The 26,224-nt window shown below is 37.8% G+C and overlaps 1 protein-coding gene across 2 annotated transcripts in view; it reads left to right on the top strand.

Annotated features, from left to right (window-relative positions):
- The window catches only part of adarb1b (adenosine deaminase RNA specific B1b), a 197,801-nt gene extending 182,178 nt beyond the window's left edge, over positions 1-15,623 (top strand). For both annotated transcript variants that reach the window (XM_055214837.2, XM_073854699.1), the window contains exons 10-12: positions 3,888-4,069; positions 7,528-7,706; positions 9,737-15,623. In XM_055214837.2, coding sequence (XP_055070812.1) covers positions 3,888-4,069; positions 7,528-7,706; positions 9,737-9,913 — 538 coding nt within the window. In that variant the 3' untranslated portion in view covers positions 9,914-15,623. The remainder of the gene's footprint in view (positions 1-3,887; positions 4,070-7,527; positions 7,707-9,736) is intronic.
- The last annotated feature ends 10,601 nt before the right edge of the window (positions 15,624-26,224 follow it).

A 26,224-nucleotide genomic window follows, 5' to 3' on the forward strand; every position in this document is an offset into this window, starting at 1 on the left:
AAAGCAGCCCATTTACAGAGATCAATGACTGAGGTGTGTTGATGAAAATGCTGCATCTTCTGATCCAGGGTCAGATCTGGATGACAAGATTTAAGTCTTAATCTGGTACACACAGGCGTGCAGTGTTATCCCAGTGAATCGTACTCGCCAACTTGTCTGATAGTCGTTCAGAAAAAGTTGTTGTTAGACTGAAATAAGAGAAAATGTGTCTGAATGTATTTTAGTGTCACATGTTTATTTTAAACCTTTTGGGGCAATCCAGTTCCTACTTCAATTAATTTTCAATTTTCTGATATTTAATTGCATTTGAATTGACAAAATAATCGCAGGCTGTCTTTGATTGCAAGACCATGATAGTGGCCATCTTTGAACCACCATTTAAGAGCTACGATCACAGAAATCATCACAAATGTTTCATGATGGCCATCATTTATCTGGGACAGCAGAAGATTGTGCGGTGTGAACCCGGCTTAAATTTAGATTCAGACTAATGCTTGACCAGCAAACTTGTCATATTACCAAGTAAGCTGTGTCTACCGGGCATTTGGGGCAGCTGATTGGTCAGACTGATGATGAATACTCCAATCACTTGAGTATGGTTTCTTTTTTGAGCTGCATACAGCAGGTGTTTCTGAGGAGAGATTTGGTCTTGGCTAGGACATTGATTGTCTACTGCAAAGTCTGGAGCTGTGAGATACAAATGAGATGCTTTCAAAGACCTGCACTAAAGAAACATTTCAGTCACCTATGGGCTGCTGGCATGCACCTTTTGTGCTTACAAGTGTTAATATCTTACAATTCCTGAAATCTTTTTCATGTTTTCTCTGAATTTAAATGGTAATATTCAATGCGTTTTATATGGAACATGTGAGATCAGGATTTAAAATTGTGTATCATTATGTCCGACTTCTGAAAGTGCTTCAGGTTAAGACAAAGATATAATAATGTACACAGTATATCCAGTGTAGTGTCTGGGCACTTTCTGTGTGCGTGTGTGCGTGTGTGTGTGTGTGTGTGTGTGTGTGTGCGTGCGTGCGTGCGTGCGCGCGTGTGCGCGTGCGTGCGCGCGTGTGCGCGTGCGCGCGTGTGTGCGTGTGTGTGTGCGTGTGTGCATGCAAAAAGAAAAATTGTTGGTGAGTCAGATCACAGAAATACGTTACAAGTTTTGATGGGTCAAGGACAGCAGGATAGAAAACAATGCAAAAAATGTAGTCATATGTTAGATAGCAATATTAAAAGCCAAATTAACTTGTAGGAGAGAAAAGCTTTAGTTTATTTTATTTTTATAGAAAAATGTAAGGCTGTGAGTCCTGCAGATCAGAAATCTGGGGTCGTAATCATAGACTGTAAAAAATATGGACGTAGTGTCCGTGACTTCACTCATAGGTTTCTGAAGAGTTTTTTTGAAGCTAATAGTTGGTGGGGCTTGCCGTCGCCATCTTGGCATTGTGTAACCACGCATCACTTGTGGTTAACCGAAAATGGGTAAAGAGGCGGGACGTGAGTGAAGCTGAAGTGGCTGGTTCCTGAAACCAGACCCGCCAAGCTCAATGTTAGTGACAGCTGTAGCAGTTTACCTGTCACTTAAGTGGCCACGCCCTCATTATGTAGTTATATAATTTACTAAATAATTTACCCCCTCACAGTTGTCATGAAGGGCAAAGTTAGCTATATAGACCAAAAACACTTTTTGTACCAGGCTGTAAAAGCTGTGAAGTTGGACATTTTAACATGGTGGTCCATGGGGATTGACTTCTATGGGGATTGCCCTATTAAGTATTAAGTCAGCCTCTATAGTGCCAGTCGATGTATTGCAGTTTAAGTCACTTCCGTGTTGGCTTCACGATAGATAACGAAAGGTTGTCCCTTGGTTGTACTTCACCATTAAAAACCACGAATAAAAATACACAAGTAAAAAAAATATTTGTATTGGATTGCAGTGATTATGAATGTGGTATGTAACAACATGTTTTATTCAGTGAACTTTTGGGTTTTGAGACCACAAACCCACTTTAACTCAAGAGACAATAAATAGACTACACTCCAAAAAATGTTGGGTTGATGGGTTGAAACTAGGATAAACTATCAACATTATAACTATAAAGACAAAACTGTTAATAATTGCTTGACTTTTTAAATATTTATGAAGGTAGTTAAACTCAAAAAATCATGTTTATCCATATAGCACTCCTTTACAAGGTTTCTTTCGAAGCAGCTTTACCAGAAATACAAAGAAAAATACATAAATACATGAATTTTAATATAGGTAATATAAAAAATAACTCCATGCTTGATTTAGGGCTATAATCAGTTATTCTCAATCTGGCGGGCTTGGCCCCCTTGGACAGGGTGGCAATGTGCCATATTTTACAAAACACTTTATATTAATCTATCATATACTACATGTCCATTGAATGCTTGAATCTGATTGGCTGATGAACGTTCTGAGGTGTGCAATTATTTACTGGGAAACGTACGGCGAACGTAGTTCCAGCCAGCTCTCTTGACCGCATTACAGTTCCATATCACTTTGCATAGTTAACTGTAATAACGGACTAACAAAAACAACATGACAGACGATTTTTAGAGGCAATAACAGCGCTGTTTAAAGACGCAAAGAGGTAGCCTCATTCACACAATCTCTCTCTCGCGCTCGCCTGCTCTCTCTCTCTCTCTCTCTCTCTCTCTCTCTCTTTCTTTCTTTCTTTCTTTCTTTCTTTCTTTCTTTCTCTCTGTGTCTCTGTCTCGCTCTCTTTCTAATAACTTCATTAATAACTGCATTAGAATGCTATCAACGACTCAGCCTCCATTGCCAGCTTTAAAATGACGTTTTTGGAACAAGCAAAAGAGCCGTTGGATGAGACACGGAAGAAAAAGTCAGACCCACAATAGCGATTTAAGTACAAAAACCAGACGAATCCCTTTAAATATATCAAATGATTGATGTCTTGAGGTGTGGTAACCGTAGAATAAGCAGAATAACTGACTCCGGACCGTTTAATTATTGAAAAATTATGCGCACCCGAGGTGTAACGGCCACTCCGCTTCGACCTTAATCTGCACTATCCAACCACGGCACTGCCATTTAGTGCAGAGGTCAGAGACGAGGACACACACAAAAATATGGTATTTTGAGCTTAAACTTCATATATATACTCTGGGGACACCAAAGATTTATTTTACATCTTTAAAAAAGTCTTGAGAAATGTCCTCTTCAACATATACCAGTGCCATTGTTTTGTCTCAAGATGCCCACCAGAATTTTTTTTTTTAAGGTTTGTTTGTAAAAACTACTTAAATCTCATAGGGGCGGTTTTCCAGACAGTGATTAGCTTAAGCCCAGGACTAGGCCTTAGTTTAATTAGGAAATATAACTAGTTTTAACAAACATGCCTTACTAAAAACATTAATTTTTGTGCATCTTTCTTGAGGCAAAACAAAGGGCATAGATGTATATTAAAATATGTCAGTGCTAGTTGTTTTCACTTTGGACGGTTCTTACATTTATTTTATTCTAGAACTAGTCTAATCCCTGTCTGGGAAACCGCCCCCTAATATACCAAGTCCTAGTCCTGGATTAATCTATACTCTGTCTGGGAAACCACCCCTACATTGTGTAATTAAATGCTTTTTGTTTCTTTAAATTCCAAAATTGAGATTGTTTTACTTCTACAAAAGGTTAGAACCACTGGCTTAAATTAACAAATACTTTTGTACAGTAACCAATGTTTTTACTGTGTTGGCTTATCAATAGTTCTGTGAAAATCTGGGTCTGTGAGGCAACCTTGAGCTTTTGAAAATGTGCTTAATAAATTGAAAATGATTATTGTTGTTTTAATCCGTGTTATTGTTGAGAATTACAGCTGTGTTGTGTCTGTCTTCTTCAGGTGGAACGTGGTGGGTGTCCAGGGCTCTCTGATGAGCTACTTCACCGAGCCCATCTACTTCTCCAGCATCATTCTGGGCAGCCTGTATCACGCTGATCATCTCTCCCGAGCCATGTACCAGAGGATCGCTGACATTGAAGACCTGCCCCAGCAATTCTCGCTCAACCGGCCCCTGCTCAGCGGTGAGAGAGCATTACCCGGCCGACCTTATGTCCAATTATATTATCATTTACTAGATGGGCAGTTTTCCCACACTCACCTTCAATTTCCTACTCGGATGAAGAATTACTGGAATTTCGATGAGCCGCCCTCAATCTCAGGCTCACGCATTTTAAGTAATTTATGTGGTGCCTGAATACCAAGTGACAGAGTAGATTTCTCTTATTTGGGCTTTGGAAGATATAATACCGCTTTGTAGCTTTCACCTGTGCTATAGACACACCGTTTCATTTGGTTACTACATCCAAGCTACATTACCAACCACTGAGAAAACGGCATGATAATAGTTCAAATGGCAATATCCTTTCATTATGTAACTATTTGATTGTATTATTAATACAACATGATCTCACAAAGTTCAGTGGTATAGTCATGGAATATTTTGCTAATTTATTCGTCATTGTCACGGATCTCCGCATTTTCCCGTGTCCATACCACAGACTTTCTTTTCCTTGTCAGTTTCACGTATTGGTTACTCAATTATTTTTCCTATTTTTAAACCGTTGTCACGTGGGTTTGGGGTTAGATTTGGAGTTTGGGTTAGGATGTCAATTTATGTAACAGAAAAACCCCAAACCCAATTGACAATGGTAAGAAAATAGGAGAAACAATTGAGTAACCAATACATGAAACTGACACGGAACAGAAAGTCCATGGTACGGACACGGAAAAATGCGGAGATCCGTGACAATGACACGGATAAATGAGCAAAAATATTCCGTGACTATAACACGAAAATTTGTGAGATCAGGTTGTATTAATAGTATAGACCGTTTCAGCAGTAACAACATAAACAAGCAGCTTTCGTGGTCATCACGTAACTTACGGTAAACGCCGCGAAGAATAAGTAACAACAAAGTCCTTTTAACTCTTTCCCCGCAAGCGTTTTAAAAAAAGATGCCAGCCAGCGCCAGCATTTTTCATGATTTTCTCAAAAGTTTAATGCCTTCCAGAAAATGTTGTTCTTTAAATATATAAACAAACAATACATCAGATGAAAGAACAGACCCTCTGCTTTCAAAAAAAAAAAAAAAAAACGTTTCATCCTACCTTGATGAGTTCTCTTGTAATCACCTCTCAAACATGGGTAGGTTTCTTCAAAAACACCCAATTTCGAGCAAAAAGCTGAGATAATTCAATTTTTGCGAAGGACTTTTGATAGAGATCAGATGCAGAGCGATCTGTAAAACATACACGGAGTTCTTTGTCTTTCACGTGAGGCGCTACTTCCGGGTTGTATAAGTTGCGGCAAGACGGAAAATCTCGTCATTGGCGGGGAAGCGTTTTCTCTTAATTGACGAGATATCTCGTCAATGGCGGCCAAAGAGTTAAAGTACTTTATTTATATAGCAAGCAAAATAAACATGGGAACCCAAAACATTTGTTATTTTCAACGAGATTTTTGTTTAAGAGTTCAGTTTCAGCAACTAGTCAGGCCCTTAAACAAACAGAAACTGGAAGTAAAGTTCGGACCAGACGCTTATCGCGTCACCGCACATGCGCCCGATTGAACGGACTATAGTCAGAATTTTAATTTTTGATGGAAAGAAAATTGTTCTTGAGATAGAAAGAGAAGATTTTTGACAGTATTAAAAGGTTTAGGTTAGGTTAAGCGCACCTATTATGCAAAATCCACTTTTACAAAGTGTTTGGACATAAATGTGTGTTGGCAGTGTGAACACAACCACTTTACAATGAAAAAAATCCATCCTCTAGTTCTTTTTTAATCTCCATTAAACCAAAGCAGTCTCATTAGACATGCCGTTTGGATTCTATTTTCAATGTGATGTCATACTGATAAATCCCCGCCCACAGCCACTGACTAGACTGCATTACCATAGTTTCCACCCTCATCGAGTTGACCACTGTCCATAGTACAGTGTTAGACTGTATTCATAGGAATCAGATCGTTTTTAACTCAATATGGTTTCTTGGTAAGGAAGTGTTGAACAGTAGCTCATTTGCATTTAAAGGTACACGCATGAAAACCCCATGTTTTTGTTCCCACTCAAATAGAGGCATAAAAAATTACTTGTAGTTTTTAGAGTAGCCCTAAGCTGACAAACGGTTTTAAAAAGCACGTTTTGCCACCACATTGTCTCTGTCGATGACTTGTTTGTCCTGTGGCGGCAACCGTAGCTTTTCTATGCATTTTGAAAGGGAGAGGTGAGTTGTGGAGTTGTTGGTTGCAATTCACAATTTCACCACTTGACGACGCTAAAAATCTACGTAGCAAAACATTTAAAGCAGTTTCAAAGGGTTCCCACTGCAAAGCTGTACATATTAGAAGGGGGTTTAAGAGTATTTCATGCATTCTGACTTATTAACACAGTTAGGAGTTTGATCCCTCATGCTAAACATAGGAAAAGTGTCAAAAAAGCATTTGGACGTGTGACCGAGTATTTCTGTGCTGAATGCACTTCACCAGGGAAAGTTTTTTTTTTCGAACATGGGTGCATCTTGCGTATCATGGGTAGACCTTACGTATTAAAGGAACACGCCCACATTTTGGGAATTTAGCTTATTCACCGTATCCCCCAGAGTTAGATAAGTCCATACATACCTCTCTCATCTCCGTGCGTGCTGTGGCTCTGTCTGGCGCGGCCCCCGCTAGCTTAGCTTAGCACAAAGACTGGAAATGCATGGCTCCAGCTGGTGTGCTGCTCCCAATGGGTGACGGAGTGGCGCGATCATTTTCCTATTTGTGTGTTGTGATTTGTGTGGTCGGGCCGTGTACAGGTGGCAAGGTGATGTGAGACACAGCGATCTTTTGGCAGTGTGCATGCTGAGAGCTGTGTTCTCTGGGGACGGGGCACTGCCGCATGGGCGGAGTGATTTGCACAATTCTGACCGAATTCTCTGCTCCTCACCAGGGGCTTCTCGTGTGCTGCGAGCAGATCACTCCGCCCATGCGGCAGTGCTTCGTCTTCGGAGGGTGTAGTTCTCGGTGTGTGTACTGTTGAAGGATCGCTGTGTCTCGTATCGCCTTGTTGTTTGTGCACGGTTTGACTATACAAATCACAACACATAAATAGGAAAATTATCGCGTTATTTTGTCACTTATTGGGAGCAGTATACTAGCTGGAGCCATGCATTTCCAGTCTTTGTGCTAAGCTAAGCTAGCGGGGGCTGCGTCAGACAGAGTTACAGCACGCACGGAGATGAGAGAGGTATGTATGGACTTATCTAACTCTGGGGGATACGGTGAATAAGCTAAATTCCCAAAATGTGGGCGTGTTCCTTTAAAACACCACGGTCTCATTTAACGGCTTTCTTTTTAACAAGCTGCCATCTTCATCATAGTTTACAAGGAAACACCTTAACTGAATTATGTCACCTTCCACTCTCTTTGTCATTGTCAAAAGAATTAGAAAGTGTCCATGTTTGGTTTCAACTTCCCCTGTGGTTTGTGTGTTTGAAGGCATCAGTAACGCTGAGGCACGACAGCCAGGAAAAGCTCCCAATTTCAGTGTGAACTGGACTGTAGGTGACCAGGCTCTGGAAGTCATTAATGCCACCACGGGGAAGGATGACGTTGGCAGACCTTCACGTCTGTGTAAACAAGCCCTGTACAGCCGTTGGGTGCGACTGCACTCCAAGGTAAAGTTTATTATTGCATCTCCTTGCCTGCCATATTTACTGCTGAAACATTGTATCAAATATAGTAACAATATACAATATATTGTAAGAATATATCAAATGAAAAAACAGACCTTTTGCTTTCAAACAAACAAATTTCATCCTACTTTTGTTCTTTTTATTACCTCTCAAATATGGGTAGGTTTATTCAAAAACACCAATTTTTGAGCAAAAAGCTGAGATAATTCCATTTTTGTGAAGGACTAGAGAGATGCAGAGCAATCCTTAAAACATACACAGAGTTCTTCAGGGTTCCCACGGGTCCTTGAAATCCTTGAAAGTTTGTGAATCTGGAGGGAAAAAATGTAAGGCCCTGGGAAGTTTTTGAAAATATACATACATAGATACAGGTCATTGAAGGTGCTTTAATCTATTTTATGCAAGAAGTTTTCTGGAAAAAATCCATATAATTCCCTGTGTAGTGTAGGATAATATCATAAAAATTCTTGACTTTTTAAGCACACTAAACAGCTAAACTGTTCGCTTTAAATGCTTATATCTTCTGTATGCGAATGTTGATTCATACCAAAATGCCTTTTTGCATAGTGGTGTTTGACAAATGAAAACATCTTTGGTTATGTATGTAACTGTTGTTCCCTGAGAAGGGAACGAGACGCTGCGTCTCCCTGCCATACTTTCTGCATCCCTGTAACGCCGTCTTTGGCAATATTTCAGATAACGATATACTTTCTGGCTCCCGCGTCACCCTGTCTTTGTTGTTAAGCCTCACCATTGGTTGAATTTGATATACACATTCAGACGCACTTACCCCTGGAGGCGTCCACAAAGTGTCACCGCAGTGACGCAGGGCGAGTTCCCTCAAAAGGGAGCTGTAACAATATATCTTAAAAGGTAACTCGATGTAACCTTGCTCTCACTTGAAATGTGTCCCCACATTTAGTCATTGAATTTGAGGGTATTGAACCTGGAAAGTCCTTGAATTTTAAAGAGTAACTAAACCCTTAACCAACTTTTTTTAGTTACTGATCTGTAAGAATGGGGCTTTATTAGTGCTGTTCATTGATTTTAGTAAGTTTTTTGACATTTGGATATAAAGTGTTTCAATACTACAATATATGGTGTAAAACCGTCTGAGTGCCGCCCTCTTCAGGTTGAACGGTGGCTAATGCAGTTGAATTTTCCTATTGGATGTTGGGTCCAAAAAGTAACTCGTGACGTAAGAAGGTTCAAGCTCACCACGCCCTTGTTACGATCTCACCACATGCTTGGTACGAGCTTAGTTCGTCCCCTTATCTTCGTTGGGATCTGCCCACTTTTCTTGCATTTTTCAAATATTGCCAGTGGGTGGAGTCAGGCTCTGACCAGGGGTTTAGTTACGCTTTAAGTTAACTTGGTTCTTTCACGTGAGGTGTTACTTCCGGGTTGTGTAAGTTGCGGTATTGTGGAAAGCCAGAAATTCTTGTCATTGGCAGGGAAACGTTTTCTTTTAATTGGTGAGATAACTCGTCAATGGCGGGGAAAGAGTTAATGTCTTTGTGTCAGTTGGTTCGCAAATGTGCGTTTGACATATGTAATGCGTGACCTTTCAACGTCCTTACACATTACATGAGGTCACACGGCTGGTGCAAGCGAGAAGTTGTGGTTTAAAAGTGCATATTTTTATTTTTCTTGCCAAAAATGACAATCGTTTTGCTAGATAAGACCCTTATGCCTCATTTGGGGATCGTTTAGAGACCGTTGAAACTGCAATTTTAAACTGCATTGAAACTGTAAACTGTTGGGGTCTAATAAAGGCTACTAAATTGAGAAAAATCCTCGGGTACACAGTCATGTTTTGGTCCGGTGAAGTATGATGTGAACACGCCCACAGATGAAATCTATTGTTTATTCGTTTTCAAAAACTACTCTGAATAGGATTTTAGTCCCTGTAACTTTTTAACTAAACAAATGCACATTTGTTTTTAAATAACTAAACCTCAATATGAACAAAGTAAAATAAAATAACTGATCTTCTCTCTTTCTCTCTGCAGCTCTCGTTGACCCTGCGGATCAAAGTGCCCAAGCCCAGCTCGTACCACGAAGCCAAACAAGCCGCCGTGGAGTACCACACAGCGAAGCAAACGCTCATCAAGGCCTTTCACAAAGCGGGTCTCGGTGCTTGGGTTAAAAAACCCATCGAACAGGACCAGTTCTCTCTGAACTCTTGAAGGGAGCAAACAAAAGACGCGACAACAACCAGCTGTTAATACTTCAATTGATGTATGAGTGTGTGCGTGTGTGCGTGAAGCCGTTTGTTCACGGACAAACCAAGAACCCTTTAGCGTCTGGCATTTTGCTCTTTGTGTGAACTCACACCTATTGTTTTGTAATGCAGGAGCAGATTGTCATTTAAAAATTAGTGTTTGTTTCTTTGTTTTTCGAAGTAGTGGCATTAGCCTAGAGCAGATGACCGGAAGTCATGTCAGTTTTAACTGGAAAACTGTTTTTAGAGATTTTATTAGTTGTGTTTTGCGAGAGCGGGTTGTTCGGAAAAATCCATGATGCCATAAATGCGCATGTCACATGGCTTCAGGTCGGCTGTGGGGTTCGAAGGTTTTCTGGTCCAGCCTATTCGAATGCTGTCTCAACTTTTCGAGCATGGTTCTCTTTAATATGCAAAACATAAGCATATTTATATTTTTTATTCTGACCCTTTCCGAACTAAGTGAAGGGAGAAGCATGGTCCCTTTAGATAGACATACTTTGCCGTAGTTTTAGCATACGCCGTCTTTCTAGTCGAAATAGTTTTCAATTTGGAAATTTTTATTTGCATATGGTTTCTTGAGAGCTTGAAAACATAAATTGTATTTCTATGTAGTTTTAATTTGAATCTGAAGAGAAGTTGTTATTGATGCATCCAAAGTGCATTGATGTTATTAAAAAAAATGTTTTCCGGGGTCTTAAATGCATGTATGTTTTTGTGCGAGGCTCAGATTTAGGCCTTGCTCAAAGCCCTTTATATGGACAAAACTTTACAATTGACTATAAAATGGACCATTTTAGAAAGCCCCTATTGTTTTCGAATTTAGTTTTTAGACCGTACTGAATTTAAGCAGCAGATCTGATGTATCTGTTAGTGTGATGGGCATTACGCTGATGTTACAGGAGTAGCTCACCCAAAACTGAAAATAATCATTTAATCACTTTTGTGGTGTACTGTATGCAGTTATTACTTTAACATACACAATACTTATTTACAGAATCTTCACGCTAAATCTTTTTGCCTGGTCATGGTCATTGATGTCAAGTTGTGGAACATGGTTTTAGAAAGACATGAAGAGAGTAAATAATAACAGAATTTACTGGTTGAACTATTCCTGTAACATTGAGGCTGTGTTTAGTCATTGCAGGTCTCAGATCAGGGCATAAGAGATTTTGGTAATACTTTACATACATTAGCATTATTATGCATTAGCTAACATGAACTAACAATGCATTTATTAATCTTAGTTCATCTTAATTTTAGCATATACTAATATATTTTTAAAGTGCACCTATTATGCAAAATCCATTTTACAAGGTGTTTGGACATACAGCGGGAAAAATAAGTATTTGGCACATCAGCATTTTTATCAGTAAGGGGATTTTGACACAAAATTTTAACCAGATGTAGCCATCAGCCAAATATTGAAATCAGAACATTTAAGTATACAAGTTGAGTCATAATAAGTAAAGTGAAATGACACACTTTATTTAAAACTTTGTAGAAACGCCTTTGTGATTACAGCTTCTAGACGCCTCTTGTATGGAGAAACCAGTTGTCTGCATTGCTCACTATACATGCATGTTGGCTATGTGTGAACACAGCAACCCTACAATAAAAAAACAAACAAATTTAATCCCCATAAACCAAAGCAGTCTCAATAGACAAGCAAGTTGTACAGACTGTATTAATCAGATTTATTTTAAGTGAAAGTGCTGTCTGTTTGCAAATAAGTGAGGAGCTGTAGCTTATTTGCATTTAAAGGTACAGACACATTTGGGTGCTCCACGATATAACATGTTATAACAAATGATCTGTGGGGTATTTTCAGCTGAAACTTCAAAGACACATTCTGGGCACACCTGAGACTTGTATTTACATCTTGTAAAAATGGAATAATAGATGCTCTTTAAAATCAAAACTTGTATTTGTTAACATTAGTTAATGCACAATTAATTAACAATTGTATTGGCATTAACTAACATTAACAAAAGTGAATAAATGTAAAAAAAAACTATATTGCGTATTGTTAGTTTGTGTAAACTAATACATTCACTAATGTTAACAAATACAACTTTATTGTAATGTGTTAAGACTTTTAAGGTGGAGGAATGGTCTAAAAATCGATGCACGTTTATTATTAACGCAAGCCATCTCTGCATGCAGAAGAGAGTGGGGTTTGCAGTTGAGGGTTGAATTTTGTATTTTGTTTGAGATTTTTTTTATTCATAGACCTTGATGCCTGCATTCCTCCTGAAAGACTGCTTTTGTCAGGCTAAAGTCCTTGAGAATGAGGTTTCTCCTGTGGAGACCTCTGCTCTACAAGGTTGTGATTCGAGAGCGCAGGCTCTCTTTGATTTATGGCTTATCCAGTGCAGCATGTTTGACTGGTAAGGTTACAGCGAATGTGACCACAGATCTGTTTTCTGTCATTCTGATTTAGTTTTTAATTAAGTTGATCATTGGTGGTATTTACTTTACAGAAATATTACTGTAAGATATCTTAACAAAGTTATGTACATTGGACAGTCTCTTAAAAATAAAGGTTCCTACCCGCGCTGTCACTAAGGTGGTACTCTTGCAAAAAGTACACATCTATACCTAAAAGGTACATTTTGGTAAAGATAACCAATTTGAAGAGCCCAGATGCAAAACCCTGCGTCTGACATGTTTTCTTGTAAATGAGCATGACTCTTATGTTCATGTTTAGTAAATTTAACTTTAATGGCAATGAAAAGATTATTAGTCAGTAATAGAAATGCCTTATTTAACTTTATTCATTTCATTTGTATTTAAAAAATATAATGCAAAAGTACATGCAAAAATTTCCATCCAGTCACTTTTCCGTCAAACATTTTGTCAATATCCTAATTTATGCCGCGAGGCTGTTGAATGCTTTATTCTGATATAAATGTTTCACGAGAATGCATTATTTATCGATAACCGCACACCTAACCTGTTAAATGTGTAAGGAATAATTGAGGATGGGCAATTTAATTATTCGAAAATAATGCGCACAACCAAGGTGGTAATGCGGCATGACACAAATCTGACATTTAGATATTTTACAGATTAGGTGTGCGTTTCACAAAAAAATAGTGAAACGCTGCATTTTTTAAATATGCCGCATTTTCGCCGCATAGATTGCAGATTTGTGCTCGCAAAATATGCGGGCTTGCATGATTTCATAATCCCTGCATTTTCATAGCAAAAAGTCACATATATTTTAGCAGAAAGTTGAAAAATGTTGCACACTTCACACATGCGCAGCCATGTCCCCTATTGTCATGGGAATGTTAGGAAGTGACATAATTACGCGACGTGAACATCAATGAAAAGCTGCAGTTTTTTGCTAATTCCCTGCAATTTTGGCAAGTTCCCGCAATTTCATTGCATAAAATTGCATAAATATCCCGCATATTCCATCGCATTTTTTAAGAAACCGTGCCGCAAGATGAAGGATTTTTGCCCGCAACAATTACAAAAAACCTGCGTTTTCTGGAAGGACTGATTTTAAGACATTTGAAGTTAGATGTATGGTTATCGAAAAATAATGCATAACCGTTGAACATTTCTCAACCAATCAGAATAATGCATTCAACAGCCTTGTGGCATAACTGAAAATAATGCACATCCGATGTGTAATGGCACTCCACATTACCACCTTTGGTGTGCATTATTTTCTAATAATTAAACTGCCTGTCGTCAATTATTCCTTGCATATTCAGTAAACCTCCTTTAACCTGGTAAACAACTCTTGCAGGTCAACAATTGAAATTAGATGTACGCGTGCCATCGTTCATGCAATTCGTCCATGCACTTTGAGGGCTTTGCTGAATAATCGCCGTGGCATTGGGGGATTCTCCCAACAAACTGGATCTTCTGAATTGCCAGAGGCCGGGATTAGGCGGATTTGATGCAAAAGTTTTTGATGACTGTATAATACATGCCGAAAGCATTTGGTTAAAATCATTATCTCATTTTGGATGGAGATGACGCTTAGCGGCTTTTGCATCTGAGCTCTTACTTACATGGGACATGTAATTACCTTTACAAACAGTACTGTCCTGGTGAAAGCTTGTGTACCTTGTTTCTGACATTGCAAAATGCTTCTTATCAGGCTGTATGGTTCCATAAAGAACCTACAGAACCGTTCGAAATTGTTCATTTCTTTGGGGAACCAAAAATGGTTCTTTTATGGTGTTTTCAAAACCTTTATTTTTAAGTTGCTGTCACATTTTGACCGTATGATTTGACAAAAAAAGCATAATAAATTAGCAACAGTTTACCCACGAATGAAAATTCAGTGCACAGGTTTGACTTGAGGGTTTTGTTTCGAGGTGAATTATAAACCCTCATAAGTATTTATAATGTATTGATAGGTAAAAGGTGCTCCCTTTTCATACCCTACAATAGCATCAGGTTTCTTTAGCAACATTTGAAACCTTTTTAAAGAAACCAGCAGTGTGTGTGTTTGTTTGTTTGTCCGTTCGAGTGTGTTCATCTGTGCACCTGCTGCTGAGCCAAGTTGGCATTCTGCGAAGACGTTGAGGCAAAAAGACTTTAAGATCGATGTGGAATGTTCACCAAAGATGTCAATTTTATTTTCCTTCAAACATTGAAACAAATGCGAACTATTTTTTAAAGACGAGAAAGTTGTAGGTGCAAAGATTGTTCAGCGTTTTACATTTTCCCTCGACTTTCTTCTTTCGTTCACTAATGTATTTTTTATGGTGTACGTTTGAGTTTGTTCAGTCAGGACCGGCTCAAGGACATTCTCAGCATTCTTGTTAAAGGTGGATGTACTGCTGTAAATATATTTTGACCCTCTGAAATACTGACCCAGTCGACTCCATTGGAATTGTATTTTTTTTCTTGGCTCGAAAAGCAACATGCATTTTTGTTCAAGGTCTTTTTTGGTGCAGAGGCAAGGAAAGGGGCTCTTGTGGCCTGCTAGGATATGACTGGCACTAATGCATTTTTGAAGGCCCCCTATAAGCGTACAGGGAATCTACAGTATGGTACTGTAATGATTAATGACTGTAGAGTTTGACTCCCTTTACTCTAATGGAAAAGATTACGCCCTGAAATTAATGAGCACAGTCAGTTCTGCATAAATGTGGCTCAGCAAAAAGTACCTTTTTCTGTGAGTGACATTTCAAGGACAGCAGACTTGTGGGATTTTTACTTTTTATGCATCATCCTATTTTTTCCTCTTCACCTTCCGGCAGTCAGAGCTTTGCCTCCGTATGCCTCTACTGTCGAGAAGACGTTTAGATGGCGCAAGATGCCAGTGATGTCACAATGTACTCGGTCCCTAAGACGGTACCTTCTCCTGTTTATTTGTTTCTTTGCGGAAACTGAGCCGTGTGTTAGAGACGTACTTCCTCCTCTGTTCCTGGCCAGCCCGTTTTTAAACGTCTTGTGATTTGGTGACTGTAGCGTGGAGTCCGGCGGCGTGCCGACACGACCCAGCTCAATCTCGGTCCACACCGTCTTTTGCCTGTCCTTCGTAATATCCACATGGGTCACCTGCATGAGCTACTTCACTGAAGCTGCACCCAGCATGACGACATACTTTAAAAATGGACTTGTATGTAGAAAAAAAGGAACAAAAATAAATCTATATATACATAAGCAAAAAAAGAGAAAGAAATAAAAAAAATCTTAGTTTACCTTTGTATATTGGTGTGTTTTTTTTTCCTGGATTCCTATTTATTTATCAAGTGTGTGTGTGTGCATGTACTTGTACTTTACTATTCATGTTGAACTATAAAGTAAAATATGTGACTGTGGACCACAAAACCACCCTGCTGAAAAAAACAATAAAACCATTACAGAAAATTCTAATGGTTTTATTGGGAATTTTATTGGTTCTAATGGAATATGGCCCAAAACACTACAGTGTATTAGTTTTAATGGTAAAAGCTAATGGTTCCTATTGGTATTTTAAGGGAAACCATTAGAATTTTCTGTAAGGGTTTTATTGTTTTTTCAGCAGGGCAGCCATAAGTCGCACAGGTATAGCCAACAATACATTGTATAGGTCAAAATTGTTGGATATTATGCTGCATGAATACTTTTCATAAATTTCTTACCGTAAATATATATTTAAAAAGAAAAGAGATTTATCATTAGTATTATGTGTGGCTAAAGACTTCATTTGGACAACTTTAAAGGCAAATTCTCAATATTTAGATTTTTTTATACCCTCAGATTTTCAAATAGTTGTATTTTGGCCAAATATCGTCATATCCTAACAAACCATACGTCCACAAAAAGCTTATTTAGTCAGTGTAAAACATTTCAGCAATATCACTTGAGTAGAAGTGTGATATAGCTCTATATCATCACGGCTGGGATTAGGCTGCAGGCTCGTACCCGCATATTTGAAACTTGATGTCACAAGTTTGAAAAAAAAATTATAAAACAATGGAATGATTTTAAAAACCTCTTTGTTGGGGAACTACCTTCTTCCGCCATGAAATTGAAAGCCAGAATGACAGGTAACACTTTCAGCTGCTTGTTTTGAATGTCATAATAGCTCGGTAGACGGAATAACCGTTACTCAATATTACTATTTCTTGGTCACAACTTTTGCTTAGAAAGATTCAGACGTGAGATCCAGACAGGGCCCTCGGGCGTAAGTTTTTGCTCACTCCGCTTACCCCACAGTCTGATCTCAGACACTTATAATTTCCTGCAGGCTCTAATGTATCCGTGTTTGATGGTCAGAAATAACATTTTTATTTGTGTTGGGTTGATCAAACCAGCAGTGTCTCATGAATCTATTACTTTTTTCTTTCATATTTAGTATTTTAGTTGTTGTGTTGGTGTGAGGAAAAATTTAATAAAACTATATTTATACTACGGGTTCGTCGAATGCATGAATCTGATTGGCTGATGAACGCTCTGAGGTGTGCAATTATTTTCTGGGAAACGCATGGCAAACTTAGTTCCAGGGAGCTCTCTTGACCACATTACAGTTCCATATCACTTCACATAGTTAACTGTAATAGCGGACTAACAAAAACAACATAACAGACGATTTTCACACTGAAAAAACGAACTTTTTGGTGTAGTAATATTTATTAGATTAACTCTCATAATTTCTACATAATAATATTAACATTTATTGAGAACTACATTTTCCTAAGTAAAATGATGATAAATACACAATTAATTCATGTAAAAAATGAACTGTGTGGGAATAGTAAGTCTTATTAGATATTTTCTTGTATTATTTAACTGTTTTATAGTCACTGCACATAGTCCTAAAATAATTAAGTAAATTTTAATCAAAAACTAGTAAAAAAAAGTAAAAAATCTTAGTTCATTTTACTTAAAAATATTAAATCCATTAAACTAAAAAATCTAAGTAAAATTTACTTACATTTATTTGCACATGTTGTAAGGATTACCCACAATTCTTTGCGCCTGAATATTTTGATTTTTTAAGCTTTATCACAGAATAAGAACTGATAAGAACTTTAACTTTTTAAATATTTGTTACCAAAATGTCATAAAGGTTTAAGCTCTGATATTATTGATGTTGATTTGTTGTAAATAATAATTTTGTGAAGTCACTGTTCAGGTGATCAGTGTTTCTTTACATGAACCCTGTTCAGAACATTGTATTGTAATTCTCTCCACAGTGCTGATAATGCATGTCAGAAACACAGTTTGTGTGCGTTTCTGTTCTGAATCAAGTTTATTCAATGACTGACTTGTTGTCAGTCATGAATTTGGTGTTATAATGCCATTTATAACACTAAAAATAACTAGGTCCATAGAAATATGTTAAAGAAAATAACAAACAATACGATTTATTTAATATTTTTAGGACAGCAATGCTTAAATTTTCACAAAAAAAAAAACTTAATAGACTTTACCTAAACGATTAAAATAAATCTTACTTCTAAATAAAATAATTAAGTAACATTTAATTAATTATTTAACATATGTTTTATCATGCATTATTAAGTAAATTTTATTAGATTTTAGTAGGTAAGTTTTACTTATAAAAAAGCAGTACATTTTACTTAAAAAAAGTTCGTGCAAATTGTTACGAGGATTTTTTTTAAGTAAATTTTACAAGTTGTTTTTTTTCAGTGCAGAGGCAATAACAGCACTGTTTAGAAGACACACACAAGTAGCCTCGTTCACACAATCTCTCGCTCGATCGCCCTCTCGCTTGCTCGATCGCCCTCTCGCTCGCTCTTTCTCTCGCTCTCTTTTTCTTTCTCTCTCTGTGTCTCTGTCACTCTCGCTCTCTTTCTAATAACTTCATTAATAACTGCATTAGAATGCTATCAATGGCTCAAGCCTCCATGGCCAGTTTTAAAATGACATTTTGGAACAAGCACAAGCTTCCTGAAAGTTTTTTTTAAGGACGGCACCCAAAGTTTTTGTAGTTTGTGATCTTCGTTTCTCAAAGTGAAAGCATCTAGTGGATGAACAATGAATTAAATCTCCAGGTTTCAGAGTACATTGTGGTATTTCTGTTAAATCTTTGATCAATTCTGTGCATTTTGTGCAATCTGAAATTGTCATACAGGATACAGTCTTCCATTAATAATCAATCAATAGCCACTGGCACACAGAGGCCCAAAAATCAACTCGATCAACTGGGATCTGCTTATGATGTATATAGTTGGTATTGCTCCCATGTTGAGTGAGCCAAGGAAGCCCTGAAGGCTTCTTGCACTTGCTTTAGCATCCAGAATTTTCCCTTTCCAAGACTTGCTTGTGCAATAAAAAGTCAAGGGCTAAGATGCTGCATGTTTAGGTCATAGTTCACTCCAAAATCAAATGAAAGAAATGTCACACAGACTGAAAAAACAGCTAAAGATTTGGTGAACTTGGGGCTTGATCCCCGGCCTCAAATTTACTCTATGGTTCAGAGCTCCCTTCGAGGACATCAAGCCAAGTTTGTTTACCATCAATTATTAAGAATGAATGGGCAGGTGAACAAGTCAAATATGTATAAGTTATAACACTGAAACTGTTGCTCATTCTTACTACATTTTACAGTTGATATGAACTATGTTAACAAATGATACCTTATTGTAAAGTGATATTTATTTAAATACTGCATTACTTCAATTAAATGGAAGGGGTGTTTTGTTGTCATAATAAAGTTAATGTTCCTAAATAAAATGTAGGGTTGATTTTCTTTAACCAGTGCATAAACTTAGCATTATCCTATTTGTATAAATTATGACCATATGTGACCCTGGACAATGGTAACAGAAAACAAATGAGAAAACAATAAATAAAACGACACGAAACGATTCGCCATATAAGTGAATGGGAAGGACTGGCGTATTATATGCGCCAAAAGCGGGATTTGGCATATCTATTGCACGATAATTACACTGCGTGTCATTTGTACGCTTTTTGGTGAGAATGGGTTGTGTTATCAGTCCTCTAATAAACACAAAAATAAATAGGCGCTTTTTGATGGGTTTTTTTTCTAACGTCTGTATTTAAAAGTGTATAACTCTGACCCTGAGTGGTCACGAAACCTGCAGACAGTTTTGTTTGATTCCATCTAATGTCAGCTTAGAGAGGATAAAGGAATTTTTGTATGCATGTCATAATGTATGCAAAAGTTATTTTGTCCCAACTGAAGGGAGGAATAATACCCTTTTTGTATCCAATTTTCGCCTAAAATATTTGAAGTGTCCCCTTAACCACATACAGAATAAATGCAATATCTTTATATCATTTTAAAGAAAACCCTTTGAAGTTACATAAAAAGCTGCTGTTTGTGACAAATATTGTTATTTATGTTGTTTTTCATATGATGAAACACCAAGTTTTCTTTTTTTGTGTTGTAAACACTGTTTGAAAAGTGGATAAATCTGGTTCTGTCCTGTACTGCAGACAGTTTTGGTTGTTACCAGCAGGGTGTGAAAATACATTTTTCATATAAAAAATACTTTTTGTTTTGCACATATAATAAATAGCAAGGGATTATTCATGCACACAACCAAAGAAAATGCTGTGAATGGACTCATTGTTTAGAGTAGGACCTAAGATAAAAGATGGTGAAGCATTTGTGGCTATCTGTGCTATCTGATGCAGTTCACGCTCAAGTTTCACATACATTTACAAAAGACGATTTTTTTACCTCATTATTCATTCGACGATTGTTGGATATGTGATGACAATAGAAAAACAAAAATAACCATGTGGCCTTCTTCCTGGGAGTGAGAGCTTTCATTTGATATAAGACTTGCCCTTGTTTGTCATACTTGAAAAATATGAATTATGTAAATATTATATTATATAAAAAAGGGGGGTAATGGTGTAAATTAAGCGTAAATAACTTTCTTACAGTAAAATATGTCAAAGTGATGCATATCTGCAGAAAGTAGAGAGTCTAAGCTTCTAAGTATCTCGTATGTGGTACTGGGTCCGTCACAGACCATTACAAATTAAAGGAATATTTTATATTAAGTCATAATAATTAATTTTGGAACCGGTACAGAGTTAAAGAAGTTTTAAGACTTTCATGAAAAATTCTGCAAACACATTTTCAACAGTCAACTCAACACCTCAACAGTCATTTTAACAATAGACCAACAGTAATTTTAATGGTTCCTTGTCCATTTTTTTCTGGATAAAGTACATGTTAAATTTGGAGTAGCCAATCTACCTCTTTAATAGAAGCCCTGCAGAGATTGTCATACGTGATGAAGTTGTTTTGGCCATTAGTTTGTTTCTCCCTGTGCCGGCTTTGTGATTTTCTTCAGTGATTTGCTTAATGAAGTCTGAGCTGCTGCTTCAGTCATAGTGTTCCTCAACAGATGGAGTTTTTCTCCTCCGAACACCTCCACCTGCTACACTCAATGCATCAGTTCTCGTCCCTGCATTACAGACTTCTCCACAGCCCAGAGGAACTGCGTTTTTAAAGGGGAAATCTCACCAAAATATGTCCAGGTCTCATTTCACCCAACATCACAATGATAAGAAATAATTGTTTTAAAAAATATCTTCTCTTATGGGACCATATATTGCAGAAAAAATATTTAAAAAAGTTGATTTATTCAAATGTGCAATTTAAGAGCAGTTTGTTGCTATATCTTTTCCCACCTTTCCTGCATATTTTTATTCAAATCCTCAATGCATCACTAAAGTTTTGGTCTCTTGTTGAAATTTTTTGTGAGTTGAATCTAAAAGATGTATATTTTCTCTTTATTCCCACTGCACCTCAAGTGTATGTGTTTCTATGCATATAAACAGCCATTGCTTTTCTCCTATAGAGATCTTTGAGTTCATACTGACCTGATATGGCCACAGTAAAAAATCATCACACTTCAGGGATCCTTATTCAGACGCACCTGCAAAGTTTCACATGGGCACACCTGTCCAGTTTGGCTTGAAAATGAAGCGGCGAGTGAAGACCGGCTGCCTTAAAAGATATCATACATCATCAGATTGCGTTCTGGGGGACAATGGGATCTGCACTCATTCAAGGCCCAGATTTCCATTTCAATTTTCTGCTCAGTGGAGTTGATGTATGTGGCGAATCGCTCAGCGGCCTCTCTCTCCACCGGCCGCTCCATCTCAACACCATTTATTAGCCTGGAATCCCTGTGACCTTGTCTTCTCGTACGCTGATGCCACACCTGCTGTCAGAGAGCAGCGTAGCGCTATGAGATGGGCCGCAAACCCCAGGACATTACAAATATCTGCCTTCAGCACACTTTAATTTGGTCTGAACCGTGCATCTGTGCCCCCTTTGAAGTTGATGGTTAAACTTTACTTTTGCTTTATCTTGCCAGTAGAAGGAACTTTTGACTCCCGATTTCAAATTTGAATTGTTGCATTAAGATTTTCAGTTGTAGCTGATTTTTTGTTACTTTTGTTATTATATTACCTGTTGTTTTATTTGTTGTTGTTTATGTAAAAAAACCTAATCTAATGGTGCATTCACAACAGCCGCAGTAGAGGTGGCAAAACGCGCTATTCGCACTTGAACGGCTTCATTTCCGTGTGAAATTCTAGTCATTCGAGACATTCACGCGGAAATTCGCATCATGGGAGGGGCTTCTGCGACTCTGCTGAGACTCCGCTCACTTCCTGTAAACACGTCACTACTACAGCAAGGTCCTGATTGGTTAACGCGGCACGGAAATCCGCCAAAGTTCCGATTTTTCAACTCACGTGTTTCCTGCGGCAACGCTCAATTCGCACAGAACGCGCCATCCGCGCCATAGGATGCCTATTTGCGCCTTTGCATGCTACGTACACACCAAATGCGTACATCGCGTTGCTCGCTCTAGATTACTCGCGGGATTTAACTTTGTGTCATGCTAAATTTTTTCGTTTGAGGCAAAAAGCGTGTATTTTCGCGGCAATCGCACTGCCCAATTCGCGTCACTTGCATCACCCCACGCAAAGACGTGTCTGATCGCGTTTTTGCATTGACTTTGTATGTAATCTACTTGCGCAAATCGTTGAACTCGCGTTTGGTGTGTATGCCCCATAACATGTAAATCACTTCCGCTTGCCGCTTCTACCGCGTCTGGTGTGAACCCTGCATAAGTATTTCGATCAGAATGTCATGAATTTTTCTAACAATTAAACAAAAACTTATTTAATTTACTCATTATTTACTCACAATAATGCCATTTGAACCCCTAAAGTCTTTCTTTGTTCTTCAGAACCCAAACGCAGATTTTTTGTTGTTTTTTGTAAAAAGACCAAAAAAGTAACTCAACTTCACTGTCCTAAAGACATTTACTTTTATACTTTCTTCTTGTAGATATCGCTGTTGTTGGGTCCTTTAAGTCATCATCCACTACCAAAGTTACAAGAATACCTCACACATAACATTATAAAAAATCTGTTTGCGTTGCAAAGACGACATTGGGGGATCAAATTACATGAGGGTCGGAGCCGATGGTGTAGTGGGCAGCGCTCCGACATATGGTGCAAACGCACTTCCGGTGACCCGAGTTCGAATCCCGGCTCGAGGTCCTTTGCCAATCCCATACCCCTCTCTCCACCCTCTACTTTCCTGTCATCTCTCAAAAACTGCTGTCTATCAATAAAGGCAAAAATGGCCCAAAAAAAATAATTAAAAAAAAGAAAATTACTTGGGGATGAGTAAAAGTTAATATTTTGGGGTAAATTATCCATTTAAAGGTGCATTGTGTAACTTTTAGAAGGATCTCTTGACAGAAATGCAATATAATATACATAACTATAGTGGTTTTATTGGGCACATGCGTTTTCATGTGTTTTTTTATTTATCCGTCTGGCTAGTTGCTAAACTGATCTCTGAAAGAAATATCATGTCGAAAATAAAATGTTTTGATTTGCTAAAGATGAGGGATATGGCGAGCATGCATCACAACTGTACGGAGAAGTTTTGGCAGCCAGGCAACAATTCAAGGACCTGTAGCAAACATTGTATACATTCATTTTAGTTGATACACCTTCGATATGATATATGAACAAAGGTAGTTTACTTCTCATCTATTTTCCTTGTTATCAGAAATAAACTGCTGTAAATTGTTATGGATTTTATTTGGATGTCTACCAAAAGTTGCTTTTAGTCCAGTTTAGGTTGTTGCTGCTGAAACTATATTATCAGTGTTGTATAAGGACCTTACATAATGAACTGTATTGTTTTTATTACCTTACAATGAGCTGTTTTTATCTACACTGCGGGTCCCCTTACATGGAAGTTGCCATTTCTCCCCACCATGTTTCTACAGTAGCCCTAAATGGACAATGTTTTAAGGTTTTTCTCCAGTCAAATGATAAAATTTGACATATTTGTTTTGAAATAGCGACACCAGAATGCCAGAGACTACTCCATGTATAACACCCTATATACAATATACCTATACTTACGTTGTTTTCTGATGTCAAATTAAATTGTACTTAGTCAGGTGAATTGGCCTTGTTCCTTCTGCCAACCTTAAGTATGCCGATTTATTGTTATTACTCTTAAGTTAAGGCTGAGAGTCAGGCACATAGAGAGAGAAAGAGATATGCTGTCACATGGATAACATTTATCTGAGAGCTCAGACCTTTGAAAGAGGAATTCTTTGAAACTGACAGAATAATTAAAAACATCAACCCGGACTCCATTGATGAACGAGTGAAACGTGAAAGAAGAATAAGGGTGAATTAGCATTTTAACCTTCCTGTTTCAATGGCATGGATGGCCCTTTTCTTTCCAGGGCACACACTAAAGTCAAAAAGACATCAGAGACCAGTCAGATCTTTCCAAAGGTATGCTATGGGACAAATGCAGAGTAAGAGAAAGAGATTAATGTCAAATTACTTATTCATCTTCTCATTGCAAACAGTTTCCACAAAGCGGGGGCATATATGAATATCTAAATTGTCTGAATTGGCAGCAAATGGGCCTTTGTCCTTGTCTTACTTTAGTGAGTCAAAATGGAAATCGAGTGTTAAAGGAAAACACCACAGTTTTTCAAAATTTTAATATGTTCTTACCTCAACTTAGACAAATTAATACATACCTATCTTTTTTCAATGCGTGCACTTAATCTTTGTACAACGCGTCGTGAATGTGTTAGCATTTAGCCTAGCCGCATTCATTCCTTAGGATCCAAACAGGGATTTTGTGTCAGACAATCCCACATAGAAAGATTATAATATTTATTTGACGATGTGCATTGGGAAAAGATGAATGTGGTTTCCATTCTGTCCTACACTGAAAAAAATCCTTTAAATTTACTTAATTTTAATGTGTATATTGGTCCCACCAACACAGTCTCACCCCATGGCGTCAATATTTGACGACACTTGACCATGCGTCAATATGTTGACGCGGAGGGTATACCTTTCGCGTCATTTTTTGACGAACTGGGGACTTCAATACTATTAGGTACGCAAAATTAAACAGTTGTCACCTGGCATTGGGGTTAGGGTTAGGTTTGGGTAGGGATGTCATTATGTAAATCTAACCCTAAACCGACGCGAAAATGGTAAGAAAATAGGAAAGAGAATGCAACGGACTTAATAGTATTGAAGTCCCCAGTTCGTCAAAAAATGACGCGAAAGGTATACCCTCCGCGTCAACATATTGACGCATGGTCAAGTGTCGTCAAATATTGACGCCATGGGGTGAGACTGGGTTGCAACACATGATCCGATTGTGTAAAACCAACATAATTATCCTCAATTAATTTGTACGTGTCAGACCAAAACATTTTAATTACTTTAAGTAGTCTAACATAAATATGTTGATTCAAAGTGATATTTCTCTTTACTATAACAAATGTATTTATTATTTTGTAATGTTTAAGTAATTTTATTATGTCAAGGGTACTAGATTTTCATCTGTAATTCCAACAAGATTTCTTATTGCTTATATTATGGGATTATGTAACTCTAAAGCAATTTCATTATGTCTCTGGCACCAGAATAATCACCCATAATTATCCAAATGTTATTTATTAAAAAAAAATTGCATTGGCATAAAAAGCAAAGAGTTTTTTTACAAAAGTTTAGTGATATTGAAGCAAACCACTGCTTTCAGATCATACTTGAAGTATACTTGGTCAACTAGTTTCTTGTCATGCATCTATGTGTAAGTCAATTAAGCTCATTATGCATTAAAAAAAAATCCTTAACCATGACTCCTAGAATAAGATTAAGTTTCTCAACCCCTGCAATAAGAAGTAACAAATCAAGGACCCTAAATAAGGCTATTGGATAAATGAATGGAATTTAATACAATCTAAAATCAGTGGAAACATTATGGACATTAATAATGAACACGAGTGCTTGTGGTTATACTCAGCTCCAAATATTTCATCATCAAAACATTGTTCTTTGTGAGTATGGTGCTTTAAATTATTTTTAATATCCTTTTCAAAAAAAGTCACATAGCCCCGGGATATTGACTCTCTCTAGTTATGTGCACAATAGTTTATGCCTTTCTGGTAGCCTAACGGGAGTTTCTTCAAAAAACACATTTATTTACTAATGCCTTTATTTTTCTTTGGGCTGACTGTGTATAGGGACCCATGCTTGTTGTCCTTTGTCAAGGGCTTCCTCTGTGCGTGCGTGCCGAGAGAATATTGACAGCAGCTCTGAAGCTGGCAGGCTTATTGGTAAGGGTGTGCTCATCTCTGGCATTAATAAAACCGTTCCTGCACCTCTGTAACCAGACTGCAGCTGTCAGTCAGAGCTGTAACCAGGCGTACAGCATTAATTCACTCTGTCGGCAGAGGAATGACCATGCTGCTCCGCTCCATTACTCCCTGTGACCCTGGGCTGG

Source organism: Misgurnus anguillicaudatus, chromosome 17 (assembly GCF_027580225.2).
Source record: "Misgurnus anguillicaudatus chromosome 17, ASM2758022v2, whole genome shotgun sequence".
In the NCBI taxonomy this organism is placed as follows: domain Eukaryota; kingdom Metazoa; phylum Chordata; class Actinopteri; order Cypriniformes; family Cobitidae; genus Misgurnus; species Misgurnus anguillicaudatus.